The sequence below is a fragment of the Leopardus geoffroyi genome, chromosome A1 (genome assembly GCF_018350155.1).
Source record: "Leopardus geoffroyi isolate Oge1 chromosome A1, O.geoffroyi_Oge1_pat1.0, whole genome shotgun sequence".
Lineage (NCBI taxonomy): Eukaryota > Metazoa > Chordata > Mammalia > Carnivora > Felidae > Leopardus > Leopardus geoffroyi.
The window spans coordinates 113,393,508-113,408,315 of record NC_059326.1 but is presented as its reverse complement, the minus strand read 5'-3'; the positions used below and the strand labels follow the sequence as shown (position 1 = coordinate 113,408,315).

The 14,808-nt window shown below is 47.9% G+C and overlaps 1 protein-coding gene and 1 pseudogene across 2 annotated transcripts in view; both read left to right on the top strand.

Annotated features, from left to right (window-relative positions):
- Positions 1-14,808, top strand: part of SPOCK1 (SPARC (osteonectin), cwcv and kazal like domains proteoglycan 1) — a 516,437-nt gene that overhangs the window by 345,578 nt on the left and 156,051 nt on the right. For both annotated transcript variants that reach the window (XM_045489804.1, XM_045489811.1), the window contains one exon: positions 12,266-12,380. In XM_045489804.1, the coding sequence (XP_045345760.1) occupies positions 12,266-12,380 (115 nt within the window). The remainder of the gene's footprint in view (positions 1-12,265; positions 12,381-14,808) is intronic.
- Positions 2,442-4,445, top strand: LOC123580068 (annotated as a pseudogene).

Here is a 14,808-nt window from a genome sequence, read left to right as displayed (position 1 = left end):
ACAAAGGCAGGACATGGCACAATTGTGCCTCTTGTACACCTTCACCTCTCTGATCCAAACCTGTGGGTTCTCTTCTTCTAGACACACTGGTTTAATTATTTATTGGAAATTCATGGAGTTTCTGTATTTCCCCATTTTTACATGGTCAACTACTAGGACTGCTGAATAGTGACAGAGTCGTGCTCATCAGCACAAAGGAGTTCATTCTTTATGAAAAGCTACATGTTTTACAGGAATTTTAATTGTATTAAAGTGACGTACAGGTATAAAACATAGACTTGCTGAGCTATACCCCTCTTTTAACTCTGCCTTTTTCATGGAGGTGTTTGATTTTTATTGTGCTTTTTGTGTCCTCTTATTTTCCTAAGTTATAGAACTGGTCTTATGTATCTTCAGTAATTCTGTTGCCTTTGTTCATAAGTGTCTTAGGAATAATTCCTCCCAATTACCATGAAGTAGAACTCGAGTACCTTTACTGTTACAACACTTTAATGAATTCTGGCCATTTTGATGGATGGGAAGGTTAAGACTTCTCTTTGGATGGTCTCTTGTCCCCCTATTGAGAACAAAGGCCATTGTCAGGTCCTACTGTTTGTGCTGCTCCATCTGATCCCATGTTGCCACCAGACCTCATGTACCTCCTGGTCAGTGATGTGGACCATAGATAGGCTTCACAGAATCCGTGAGAGAAGGAACCACAAGCCTCACTGGGTCCATGTTGTTTTTTAAGTCGGAGAGAAAGTTAAGTTGACTGGGCATGAGCATCACCTTGAAAAGAAACTTTGACCTTCATATTCATTATAAAAGTAATATACGCTTACTCAAATGTCCAACAATCTGGCTTTGATTTCTGAATAGTACAATATTTTCTTCACAGTATTAATTTCTTCTTGTGAATCCTTTGGGCGACATGATTCTTGGGGGCGGTGGACAGGGATGTTCAACATGCTGCTTCTTGGCACTGTATTTGTCACCTTTCTCCTCATCATAAGCTGCTCATGAGTGGCCTGGTGGCTCTGAGCATCAGCTTTGATGTGAGAGTACTCTAGATTGAAGTCCAGATTTACCAACTACGTGACCACAGACAAGTTAGTTACTTACCATCTCTGTGTCAGTTTCCTCATTGGTTAATTAGAAAAATAGTACATTATTCTATATATAGTTGGTAAGTGTCATTGTCGCCACTGTCAGCCCCTCAACTGGATGATGCATTATGTAATAAAATGCTCCCTCTTTCCTTTTCTTGCCACATAGTTAATACTACCCCCCTCCCTTTTTTTTTGTCCTCCTCTCTCCCTATCCCACTTTTACAAGGAAATGAGTTTCTTGGCAGAAACGTGGAGTGAGGGTCCCTTTGTTTACCATCCCAGAACAACTGGGAAACTGAGGTAGGTATGGGATGATATCTTTGAGAAAGCGGGATTGCCTGGCCTGGTTAATATACTTTTGTGGCTTGTGATTTTATGGAGCATATTTCCACTGCTGCTGTAGACTTCCCTTAATACATTCTTTTTTAATGATCAGGACTTGTATATTAGACAAGTAGGACTTAGCAGTGGTTGCTCATAATGTCTTGTTTTGCCCATGAGCTGAAAGGCACAGCTCTTTCCAGTCACTGTCTGTGTAGTTCCAGCCAGGCCCAGGGTGTTCTCTTATACCTCAGAAGCAAATTCCAAATTCTCTTAGGGCTGGACACTTGCTCTTGCTCTGGACAATAGTCATGACTTCATTGTTTCCCCCGCTGCAGGCAAGATTCTCTAAGAAGCAGGAGAAGGTTACTTTTTGCAGGTGAGGTTTCTAGACCAGTGTATACAGACATCAGCTATGGTGTTGGCCTGAGGGCATAGGGTGTCTGAATTCATTCACAGGTCTTTGCAGGGATAGTCCCAGGAGGGAGAGGATAGTAGAGAAATGGAAGGTTCTAGTGTGTAAGTGGGTGGAGGCTAGGACTTTGTGGGCAGAAGGACTTCTCAAGGTCAGCAGGATAGCAAAGGGAAAGGTCCTTCCTTGAGAAGCAGACCTAGTTTGAGTACTAGTTTTGCTGTTTATTAGTTGTCTGGTGTTTGGAAGTTACTTTGCCATTGCAAATATTTTAACTTGCTTCCTTACTTAATTTGTTATAAATATCTACCTGTGTTAGTAAACACTGATCTACTTCCTCTTTTATAACAGCTGGACAAGATTTCATGAATGGATGTCTTGTAATTAAGGTAACAGTTTCCTTATAGATGGTGTTATGGACTGAATGTTTTATATGTTGAACTCTTAACTCTCAGTGTCTTGTATTGGAGATTGGGCTCTAAAGAGGTAACCAAGGTTAAATGAGGTCCTCAGGGTAGGGCCCTATTCCTGTAAGATAGTATATAAGAAGAGACATCTCATGGTGTGTGTGTGTGTGTGTGTGTGTGTGTGTGTGTGTGTGTGTGTGTGTGTATAAAAGTATGTATATATGGTCTCCGGATGACGATTCAGCCATGGGCATTAAAAGCTGTGACCCCAAAGGCCCACTTATGATGTACATTTCCAAGATGGTGCCAACCTCTGACAAAGGTTGGTTCTATGCCTTCGGCCACGTATTCTTGGGGCTGGTGTCCACTGGTCTCAAGGTCAGGATCATGGGGCCCAACTACACACCTGGGAAGAAGGAGGACCTGTACCTGAAGCCCATCCAGAGAACAATCCTAAAGATGGGCCATTACGTGGAGCCCGTTGAAGATGTGCCTTGCGGGAACATTGTGGGCCTGGTGGGCATGGACCAGTTCCTGGTGAAGAATGGCACGATCACCAACTTCGAGCATGCCCACAACATGCGGGTGATGAAGTTCAGTGTTAGCCCCATTGTCCGGACCGCCATGGAGGCCAAGAATCCAGCCAACCTTCCCAAGCTAGTGGAGGGCCTGAATGCCTGGCCAAGTTGGACCCCACAGTGCAGGGCATCATTGAGGAGTCAAGGGAGCACATCATTGCAGGGGCTGGCGACCTGTACCTGGATATCTGTCTGAAGGACCTGGATGAGGACCATGCGTGCATTCCCATCAAGAAATCCAACCCTGTGGTGTCTTACCGGGATACAGTCAGTGAGGACTCGAGCGTGCTCTGCATGTCCAAGTCCCAAAATAGGCACAACCGGCTGTACATGAAGGTGTGGCTCTAACCCGATGGCCTGGCCAAGGACATCAACAAGGGTGAAGTGTCCGTCCACCAAGAACTCAAGCAGCAGGTCCGCTATCTGGCCGAGAAGTATGAGTGGGATGTGGCAGAAGCCCACAAGATCTGATGCTTTGGGCCTGACTCCAGCCCCAATGTCCTCACCGACATCACCAAGAGTGTGCAGTGCCTCAACGAGATCAAGGACAGTATGGTAGCTGGCTTCCAGTGGGCCACCAAAGAGGAAGCCCTGTGCAAGGAAAACATGTGGGGTGTGTGCTTCGATGTCCCTGATGTGACCTTGCATGCGGATGCCATCCACCGCGGCGGTGGCCAGATCATCCCCACTGGCTGGCGCTGTCTCTGTGCCAGTGTGCTGACCACCCAGTCCTGTCTCATGGAGCCTATCTACCTTGTGGATATTCAGTGTCCAGAACAAGTGGCTAGTGGCATCTATGGTGTCCTGAACAGGAAGCATGGTCACGTCTTTGAGGAGTCCCAGCCGGCACCCCCGTGTTTGTCGTGGAGGCCTACCTGCCTGTGAACAAGTCCTTCGGCTTCACTGCTGACCTGAGGTCCAACCCTGGTGGCCAGGCCTTCTCCCAGTGCGTCTTTGACCACTGGCAGACTCTGCCTGGGGATCTCTTCAACAACCCCAGCCACCCCAGCCAGGTGATGGCCGAAACACGCAAGTGCAAGGGCCTGAAGGAAGGAATCCCAGCCCTGGACAACTTCCTGGACAAATAGTAGGTTGCCCTCCCTGCAGTCCACTACCCTGGGTGGGACTAAGCACAGCCCTTGCACTTGGCTGACAATCGACCACAGCAAGCCCTCGCATTCTCCATGACACCTCAAGACTGTCCCCAGTGACGTTCCACCTGATGGGTTCTGGGGCCCACTCTGTGCCATCACTCAACATGAACACTTGATGCCATTTCTTTTGATGTTTATTTCAAGATATCAGAGGCAACAGAAATGCCCTGGCAACAGGGACTTATTTAGCTGGTGGGGGTGGGGGAGGCGGGATGGGACACTCAACAGTTTTTTTTTTTTTTTTTTTTTTTCCCATTTCAGAAACTCAAATGTCAAAAAAAAAAAAGGCATTAAGAGGTTTATTTGGGCAAATAGTCCGTGGTGGATTTTCCCCCAGAAAGGGGGAAGGAACAAGCGGGTAGACCTTTTCTCTTTGGAAAGAAGATAAAAGGCAGGAAACTTTGTGCAGCATCACCGTGAGCACCCCCAGCTGTATTAGTGCCATTGGAATAATAAGTTTGATATGGTGGTGAAAAAAGAAATCAGGGTGCTCCCCACCTGCAAGCAGGAGGCAACACCCTATCTGCTACTGTCAGCCCCTTCCAGAGCCCAGTGGCCCACCCTGCCCTGTCCAGCCCAGCCGTACCCTGCTCTGCCCCATGTGGGGATGCTTTGCTCAGGGATGAGCTGGCAGGGCTGTCCCAGCCTCCCTGGTAAGCAGAGACTCTGGAAACCTCTGGGGACCTGTTTTCTGGCTGTGTGATCCCAGGGGTGCCCATGGGCCCCTTGGGTGTCTGATCAGAAGGGCATGGGAGGGAGGGCCACACCCCTGCAGTCCTGCTCTGCTGGTTTAGTGGGCAGCTGCCTACCTCACCCCACCCCGCACCGAGGGCTCCAGAATCGGCAGATTAAGCATTTTATGAATTGTATTTTAAATACATGTTTTAGGGGTGCCTGGGTGGCTCACTAGGTTGAGCGTCCGACTTCGGCTCAGGTCATGATCTTGCAGTCTGTGAGTTCCAGCCCCGCATCAGGCTCTTTGCTGACAGCTCAGAGCCTGGCGTCTGTGGGAGATTCTGTGTCTCCCTCTCTCTCTGCCCCTCCCCCGCACATGCTCTGTGTCTCTCTCTCTGTCAAAAATAAATGAACGTTAAAAAAAATTTTAAATACATGTTTTAAACTTGAAAAAAAATCTTGCCATTTGCAACAACACGGATGGAACTAGAGTGTATTATGCTAAGTGAAATAAGTCAGTCAGAGAAAGACAAATATCATATGATTTTACTCATATTTGGAATTTAAGAAATAAAACAGATGAACATACGGGAAGGGAAGCAAAAATAAGATAAAAAACAGGAAGACAAACCATAAGAGACTCTTGAATACAGAGAACAAAAGTGAGGGCCCCTGGGGGGTTGTTGGGTGGATGGATGGACCAAATGGGTGATGGGCATTAAGGAAGGCACTTGAGATGAACACTGCGTGTTGTATGTAAGTGATGAATCACTAAATTCTTTTCCTGAAATCATTATTACACTCTATTTTAACTAATGTGGATTTAAGTAAAAAAGTAAATAAAGTCTTTTTTAAAAAAGGTATGCAGAATAAAAAGAGACATCACAGAGCTCACTGGCTTGCTGTGTATATACACTGAGAAAAAGCCTTCTCACATAGTGAGAAGGTGGCCATCTACAAGCCAGCAAGAGAGCTCTCACAAGAAATTGGCCATGGTGGCAACGTGATCTCAGATATCCATCCTCCAGAACTGTGAGAAATAACAGTCTGTTGTCCAAGTCACCCACTGTCTAGTATTTTGTTTCGGTAGCCCAAGCCGGGTAGAGTAGATGGACATTCAACTTGTTGATAATGTCCTCTTCCTGTAGACTTTCGAGATGTACATTTTTTGCCTTATATGTTAACTTGCTGGCTTGTAGGATGTTTCTTTTTTCTTTTCTTTCCTTTTAATATTAAAGTTTTCATATATACCCAAAAGTTGAGGGAATGATAAAATAAACTCCTCTATACCCATCTACCTGTATTTAACAGTTGTTAGCATTTAGGGACATGGCTGAATAATTGCCCATTACCAGTTTATACAACTTAGCCTCCATCATACACACACACACACACACACACACACACACACACACACACAGAGAGAGAGAGAGAGAGAGAGAGAGAGAGAGAGAGACACTGTAAGAGAGAGGATGCTTTTAGTTATAACACAGAAAGAAAAGAGTTCTTAGGTCTTCTGTTTGAAGGGAAAAGAAAATGTCTCTTCTGAGGACGGGTTCCTGAGTTAAGATGCACCTTTTTATCGTCTGTTCCTCTGTCCTTATCTGTCTGTGTCCCCATCCACTCCCGTCCCCCCCCCCCAACCCTTCCTAGGGTATACATGTTCAGCTGTCTGTGTCACTCAACTGCCTGTCTTATTCAGACACATGGCCATTGGGCCCCTTTGTTCAGCCTCCCATGAACACATCCAGTACCTCGATTGGAAAGCTGAAAATGGTGACAGAGGTTTTCCAAATTGTCATTCTTCTCTGTTTCCAGCAGAATTCTGTGGGCAGCATCTTCTGTTTTATATTCTGTGCGGCTCTGTCGTCAGCTAGTAAACAAGCCCCTCCAGAGGTTGGGAGAGGGGGGGGAGCAAGATGCATGCCCAGGTTACCATGGGGACAGACAAGCTGTAATAAATGTTTGGGATCTTAGCTTGACTAGGTTTTAGCAGTTTGGAGTAATTTCTTTGTCATTCATCCATTAAGTCACTGCTAATGAATCACTGGGAGTGTCTGCTCTTCAGATGAACCTCAGTTGAGCATGATTCAGGCAGAGAGCAGTCTTCAAAACAACAAGAAGACAGAAAACATTCATTAATTTGTCAACTTTTTGTAGGTTGAGCGGCCTCTTGTCTGTGGACATTCCCTGGAGTCACCAGAGTGGACCACAAATTCACATGACTGTTGTAGATGATGTCTTTGCTTGTTAGACTCACTGGGTAGGCTTCTTGCCTCCAGAATCCTGCATGGCCCAGTGTCCCCAGAGGTTCTGCAAAGGGGGAAAGGGGAGCTCTAAGAGCCAACCACAGAGACCTCCACCCTGATAACCCTCTTCTTTGGAGGGTGAGAGTGTGCAGCTTGTCTGTTCTTATCAAAGTGCCACTTACCCTGAAAAAGGTATATAAAGGGTTCTCTCTCCCTATAGCTTCTCCACTAACTTCAGCATGGGAGGATGTGCCAAAGGTCACCAGGTTCTGCCATGTTTGCCAACACTGTAGGATTTGGAGACCACGATCCCCTAAAGGCCCTTCATGGTGCTGCTGCCACTCTGTCCACTTTTCCCACATACCACCCCTGCTCCAACCTGCAGTGGCCCCAACAAATGCTTTAGTTCCCCCCAAACTTGCCTTGATTCCTCTGGGAAGAGAGCTGCTTCCGAGCTGGAATGTTTTCTTCACCCTATTACCTGCCTTAAACCCATTTTCCATAGATACCTGTCTGTCACGGAGCTCCCCCTACCCCCCTGAAAGGCTGGGCAAGGTACCCACATCTCCCCTAACACACTGAACTTGCCCTTCTGTTGTCTGTCATCCTTATTGAGCTGTGAGCCCCTGGAGGGTAGGAATGTCTTCACGTTCACTCTGGAGATGCCGGCCTCTAGCCTGCACAGAACAGAAGCTCTACAGGTGTTAAGGGAATAAACCCAAGTGTGTGTCAGTCCCCTAGGCGCCTCTCAGGGACTCTGGGGCCAACCCACAAAATGGAACATTCCCTCACCTCAGCATCTCTGAGGGGGTAGCCCGTTCTGCTCTCCCAGGAATTACAGCCCTTTGCCAGTGAGCTTATGGGATATGCCCGCCGACGGCAAAAAGGCTTGATTCTGGATTTTAAAATCAATGTAGCTAATTAAAAAGTAACTCAAACCGGAAAACAAGTTTAGGAACAATTAAGATAATTAAAATATCACTACCTTAATTGAGACCAAGCAGTGAGCTTAAAAAATAAAATTAATGGGGGGCGCCTGGGTGGCGCAGTCGGTTAAGCGTCCGACTTCAGCCAGGTCACGATCTCGCGGTCCGTGAGTTCGAGCCCCGCGTCAGGCTCTGGGCTGATGGCTCAGAGCCTGGAGCCTGTTTCCGATTCTGTGTCTCCCTCTCTCTCTGTCCCTCCCCCGTTCATGCTCTGTCTCTCTCTGTCCCAAAAATAAATAAATGTTGAAAAAAAAAATTAAAAAAAAAAAATAAATAAAATAAAATTAATGAAAAAAAATTACACGAAGCCTATAATTAACTTGCTTTGGAAGTCAGTGTTTTTCAGCTCAACAAATCTCTCTTTAAATTAATGTGTTCCTGTTCTTTTTTTCTTTGAAAATGGTTTTTGTAAAAATTGGTCAACGAATTACTTGGACATGTGTCTTCTGCCACTTGACACTTGATTGGTCTTGGGAAATGGGCAGAGAGAGGGAATTAACCTCCCGTGGGCACCTGCTCTGTGCCAGGTGTGCTGTCCCGGAGAAGTCCTGCGGGTGCCCTGAGAGAAGCAGTGGAGGGCACGCAGGGCTCTGCCATCCTGTGGGGATCGCTGCATCCTGTCACTCAGCCTGTGCTTGGAGAGACAGAGAGAGAGACTCAGAGCACAGGCTCCAGAAATCATTAGCCCTTGACAAGGAAGCTTCTGGGCCTGCTCCCAGTTATCACGAACACTCAGCCTCTCCCTACCTCCTCACCTGCACTCTTTCTCTGCACCTTATTAAAGGGCCTCTCAAATGCTACTTATTATTCTGATCTGTTATCGTTCCCTTTAGAAAGTGGAGCCACACAGCCCTGTCCAATGCGGGTGTCAGCTTCTTTCCAGAGTATTGCTGTGAGCCTTGGGGCTGCTTAGAAAAGCTCGCTTGGGAGACGGCGTTTAAAGGGAAATGACACACTCCTTGTACCATCCTTATCATAACCCTTTCCATCTCAGTGTGGCTGTTTTTCGGAAACAGAATGCCCCTTGGTGATTAAATGAATGCTGGCAGCTTGATTTATTACTGTTTTGTTGTTCTATGAAGTTCATTTACTCAAAATTATCTGCATCCATGTCTGAAGTATTCAGACCCTGGTAATTAATGTTTAGTAGACTTGATTTCTGTATGCAAATTGTTAGGTATGTGTATGGAGTTAAGTGACTCATTTTCGTTTATTAGTATTTTTTCGTTGGATTTCTTTGTAAAGAAATGCTGGCTTCAAGAATTGGAGGGGGCGGGGTGGCATCCGTAGTAGTTAGCCTAATGGTAGTGTCACACATGGAAAGGCTACAGAAAGAAGACTGACCAGGACACTGGTCTGCTGACTTAGCTGGAGGGTTGCCGCATTCAGAGGGAGAGCACAGAGGGCACGGTTCCCCGGAGCTGGGCACCTCCCCTTCTCGCGAAGCCCTGGGGCTGTGTGAGGTCCATGGGGGCAGACCTGCATGGCCCGACCTGGGAAGCACCAGATTCTCTCACTGCCCCCTTCCTCTGACCCCTTGGCTTTCTTTATGCCCCAAGAACTCCCAAGAACGTGGTGCCTGTGGGCTCCATACTTGGTGTGAGGTGGACCCCACAGTCAACCCTTCAGAGGAGATCCTAGGTGATTGTTTTGCTGCTGGCCTATGAATGTGAAGAGTTTGCATTCTGGAGTCGATGGGCCAAGTGTCAGATACCCTCCGCACCTCTCATCGGTGACTCCCCTTTAAGACGTTCATTTGTGAAACAGGCACGTTAACAGCAGCCACCTCCTTGGGTGGTTTTGAGAATTAAATATGATAATCCAGTTATAGGGCTTAGTTCATTGCATGTCTGAAACAGTGGGTGTTAGGTCTTGTTCTTGTTTTTATGAAGACTTACGACTCATTCTGGGGACCAGATGCACAAAAAATTAGCAAACACCTATGAGGTACTTAACGTACACTAAGTTGGCTTTAAGGACTCACAAATATTAGCTCCTTTAACCCTCAAGATAACCAAACCAAGAGCAGGTGGTATAACCCTCACCATATAGAGGAGGCAGCTGAGGTATGAGTAAGCCGTATTCACCCTCGAAAACACCGGATCTGGAGTCTGCTCTTGCAAACTATGCTCGGCTGACTTACTTCCTTCAAGATTGTACTGCCTGTCGACGGACATTGGTGTTTGTGCAGTTGGCTGCAAAAACAAAAAGAACCTCAAATTTGGCCACGAAGCTGGTCATGGAGTGCTTCAGACTTGGATACCCACCCTCCTAGGGCAGCCTGTTAGTTTCCATCTCTGCGATACACTCCCATGAAAATCCCAAGGGCTCTGTAGCACTTAGCACCTATCAGGGAAGCACCTAGGCTGGCACCTTGGCTGGGGCTGCCTGTGGTCCGGTCCCCAAGTTCCTTGAGATCCCCGATGTCTTCCCTCATCCTGTGGTGGCTGGGCGTGTGAGAAGGAGCAGTGGAGGATTGCCACGGTCCGTCATTAGCAGTCATCTGGTAATCGTTCTTCAGGTTGGCTGCATTTTGCATGAGCCTGGGGAGGCAAGTCACAGTTGGCTGGACAGCCACCCTGGGGTTGGGAGTGGGAGACACTGCACGAGGAAAGAGCCAGTGGTCTGAGGCCATACCAGCCTCCTGGCTTCTCGTGTGGACATCCCCAGGACTGGGAGCCTTCCACCTGGGACCAGAAACTCCTGTTGTGAATTTCTGGAAGGCCTAGGCTTGAAGGACTCCGGAAGCGGACACAAGCGTTGCTGCCATTGCTTCCCAGATGCAGCCCTCAGCTGAAGAGTTCAAAGTGAATGCCCTGTCGCTGGGGCTCGAATCAGCCTCTTTTATTCTTCCTGCACCTCGTTTCCCTCTGCTAAGCTTCAGGCAGCCGGGCGATCCCTTGGGGCATAGGTTCTGTCAGATGACTCCCCTGGGACCAGGACCTGGGTCTTGTTGCTGGCCTGACTGGCCTAAAAATGCACCCTGCCTTGTATTTATAGCGGCTGGTGCTGCTGCAGCGGACGGAGCCGCCCTGAACTGTTCAAGCAGCAGAAACGCCTCCGGATGTTGTGTGTTCAGGTCCCTTGAGAAACTCCCAGCTGCTGTCTGAGGAAAATGGTGTGGAGGTTCTGGGCCTGGGCAGGCTGAGAGGAACCGCGACTTCTCTAAGGGCAGGGGTCTCATGGTGGCCGGGGGACCCGGCAGCTGTGGGCATGATGGCGTTTCTCATGGCAGTTTTGCTGTCCCTGCTCAGGATGCCAATTTGTTTAACCAAATGTTTGCACGGGGAGGACACGGGGAGGCCTCGCCTCCGCGGGCTGAGGAGAAAGTTATGAAGGATTTACTGCCTAATGGCCTAGGCCTGGAGCTGGGAGACGGCACAATTGCTTTTGCTTTGCGGAGAATTCCCTGCGGCCTCTTCGCTGCCGTCATGAGCGTGCGCACCTCGGTGTGCGGGGCGCTGATTAGCCCGGGGCCCGCCGCTCAGCCTGTTCTGGAAAACGGTGCAGTTTTGGAACCGCTGTTTTGGGAGACCCTTTCTGGAGTGCCTTGGTCGACTCCACATCCCTTCTCCGCACACCGCCCCCCCGCCATCATTACCACCCACAAGCCACACTTACTGATCGGATCAAGTGCCCTGTGATCGTCCACCCATGGCAGTCTAGACTGCCTTTTGTAACTTCGCTTTCCCAAACTCTGCCCATCCTTCTGGATCCAGTTCACATATTAATGCTTCATTAATCCTTGCCCCAGAAATTGATCTCTGTTTTTCTCTGGAGCTCCGTTATCATTTTATATGCCCGTCATGGCCCTTATCTCATTCTGCCTCGCACAATAAATATTTATGTATAAGCTTTCTCCCTTCCTTATTATGTTGGAACTTTGCGTGGTGCAAAATGGTTTTGGGCCTCCTGAAGCTCTTCCCAAAATTTAACATGGGCTTATTGATGCACACAGTCTGTGTCGATGGAACTGGAGCCAAAAAACCTCTGTCCTCAAGGACTTTCTACGTGGTAGGAAATAAGTAAAGGTAGGCATGGATGAAGTCATAAAAAGCAATTGCAGACCGATAACCAAAGAGGGAAAAGGAGCTCTTGGTCCTTGGAGTATGTAAGATTCTAAAGGATTTTAAAAGTAATTCCTGCCCGACATGGAGATGCTGAAACTCCCCAAAGCACAAAGGAATCACTATCCTGATGCTGAAGCAGAACGTGTGCAGTAGACACAGAATTCCCCTCCGTTTGGGTATTCATTCCAATCCCCATCAGCCTAAGAAAACCGCCCAGAGTGCAAACACGTGGTCTATTTCCCATTTGTTTATCTGAGTCGAAAGAGAAACTAAATTTCCTTAGAAGTCCTAACCACCCCCCCCCTTCTTGCTCTTTTTGCCTCAGCCCTGGACCCATCGAAAGACCCCTGCCTGAAGGTGAAGTGCAGCCCTCACAAAGTGTGTGTGACCCAGGACTACCAGACTGCCCTGTGTGTCAGCCGCAAGCACCTTCTCCCCAGGTAAGGCCGGGGGCCGGGAAGCGTGCTCCGACTGACAGATCTGGGGGTACCCAATCTCAGAGTGGGGGACAGTGGGAGGGGGGAAGGAGAACAGGCGTTTCTATCGCCATTTTGTATGGTATTTGGTGCCTCCAGTCATCCTGGGGTATGCATCTCAATTCTCCAACACAGATTTGCAAAAAATTTTCATACCTGCATTTATTTTAAGTCAACTTTAACTCTGAGCCCTCATCTGAGCAGATGCACGGAAAATCCCTTCTTTGTCATTGTGGGGGCCATTCCTCCTTCAGGAATGACCCCAGAGATCCCGGAAGCTTAGAGCTAAGAAAACAGGTTCTGAGTCATTAGTCTCTTGCTTGTCACTAACATTGTCGGTGTTATAATCCTTTGAGGTTCCTCGGAGTCTGAGGGTTGTCTGCTTTCATGCCCAGATATATGGGCCGTGGGCATCTTCGCCTGTCGGGGTGCCCTGGTTTGGGGTTCTTCCTCCTCAGCACCACCACACCACCATGTCTCCTGAGAACACGCCTTGCTGGTTTCTCAGGGTATAGTACTTGATCACCTTCTTCCCCAGCACGGAGGGAGGTCTCCCCACTCTTCTTTAAGATCTTTAAAGCTTTGCCTTTTTACCCTCAACCTCTCCCAGCTTTCTCCATCCAGTGGGAGAAAGCTTTTATAGAGGACAGAAAGAGCCTTTGAATTCAGTCTTCTTGGTGGGCCTTCAGTCCTACAAAAATACTCGGAGCAAGAACCAACATATGCCCATGCATGAACGTATGTGCGTGTGTACACACACACACACACACACACACACACACACACACACACACGGTGTTCTTTAACAGTGGGGTTGGGTTGGTGGGGATGGGAGAAAGGCATTTGCAGGGCCTGTTCTCCCTTCTTTCTGTACTGCTGTGCAATGGAGAGGTAGGTGTTCAGTCCATGGGCACTGGAGTCACCACACCTGTTTTGGACTTGGCAACGTGCTCTGCCATCCACCTGCGCTGGGCCATGACCTCAAGCAAAGGATGCAGCCTTTCTGGGACTCGATTCCCACTGAAGTGCATCTCCTGTGGCTTCTGCTCATTAGCTCCGTTTCGACCATGGGACCATGCCGGATGGGTCCTTTCCCTTCCTGCAGTTCTTGAAGTCTGAGCAATGCTGGTCCCATTGGCTGCTCCTTTTGCAAAGTGTTTTAATTTCCCTCCCTTCCCTAAGTGGTTTCCTCCTAAACTGCCTGGGAAGCTCCATCATGGTCCAGCAGAGAAACTCCCTGGAGCAGAGCCCTCAACCTCTCTGCCTCTGCAAACCTGGCCCCTACAGCTACAGATCCAGCCTGGTGGTCACCTAAAAACAGTAACCCTTTGTCTCCATAAGACTGAGATGCAAGATATAATGTGCAAGATATATAAGACTGAGGAGCAAGATATACTCTTTGCTCCAGACTAGAGTATTCTCCCTGGAAATAAAGATAGATCTCACTCCCAAACCCTAGCACACGCCATGCATTGTGCTCAGCACCACATCCGTGAATTCTTCCTGCCCTTTTGCCAAGCTGGGATTTATTTTTGTCTCTACTCTAAAAATGAGGGGAGTGAGACAGAGCAGCATTAGTAATTGGCTTATACATCTAGGAAGCGGCAGCCATGTTTCAAACCCTGGACCGTCCGGCTCCAAAACTCCTGTTTTCTGTTACTACCGTGTGTCGGCCTCTCCCTTCATCCTGTCCTTGTCTCTACATTCATTCACTGTCATTTAACAGAAAGATACCGAGCACCTACAATGTGCCAGGCTTGTGTTACACACTGAAGCTACATACTTTCCTACCCACAAGGAAAATTAAGTTCACTGTGGAGTGGGATATAAAAAAAAAAAAAAATTGTTGTTGTTACTAGAAATTTTCCAGGCAGACATATTCTGAGAAAACTATCCTAGAGTTTCCTGCTGCACATGACTTCTTCCTTCTCTGAAGGTTGTAAGAGGGGGCCTCTTTTGCTGCAAATAGCTAAATACCCTTTTTGAGACAGTGCCCTAGATTTTAACCATCTGGTTGTATGTGTGTGTATATGGATGTGCAACATGGATAGACCATTGCCTGTTTCCTCCTGGAATATAGCCCCTCTGAAAGTGCCGGACAGGAGCTTGTCAGCATTAAGCTCAAATCTGTGCAAGATGGAGGCTGCAACCATATGGGTATTCAGGCCTATCCAGGTGTAGGTTGTGTGTGTCTGGGCGTGCCTTGTTTCTTTGTTGGGAGCACCACCACTTGTTTGCTTGTGTGGAAAGCATAATCCTCATCTCCCTCATATTCTGGTGGCCACAGGATTACAATGACTGAGCGCATGGATTTGGGAATGAGACCAACCAGGGTTCCTTTCCCAGGCTGGCTACTGCCTTGCTCTGTGATCTTGGCATGTACTTTACCTTT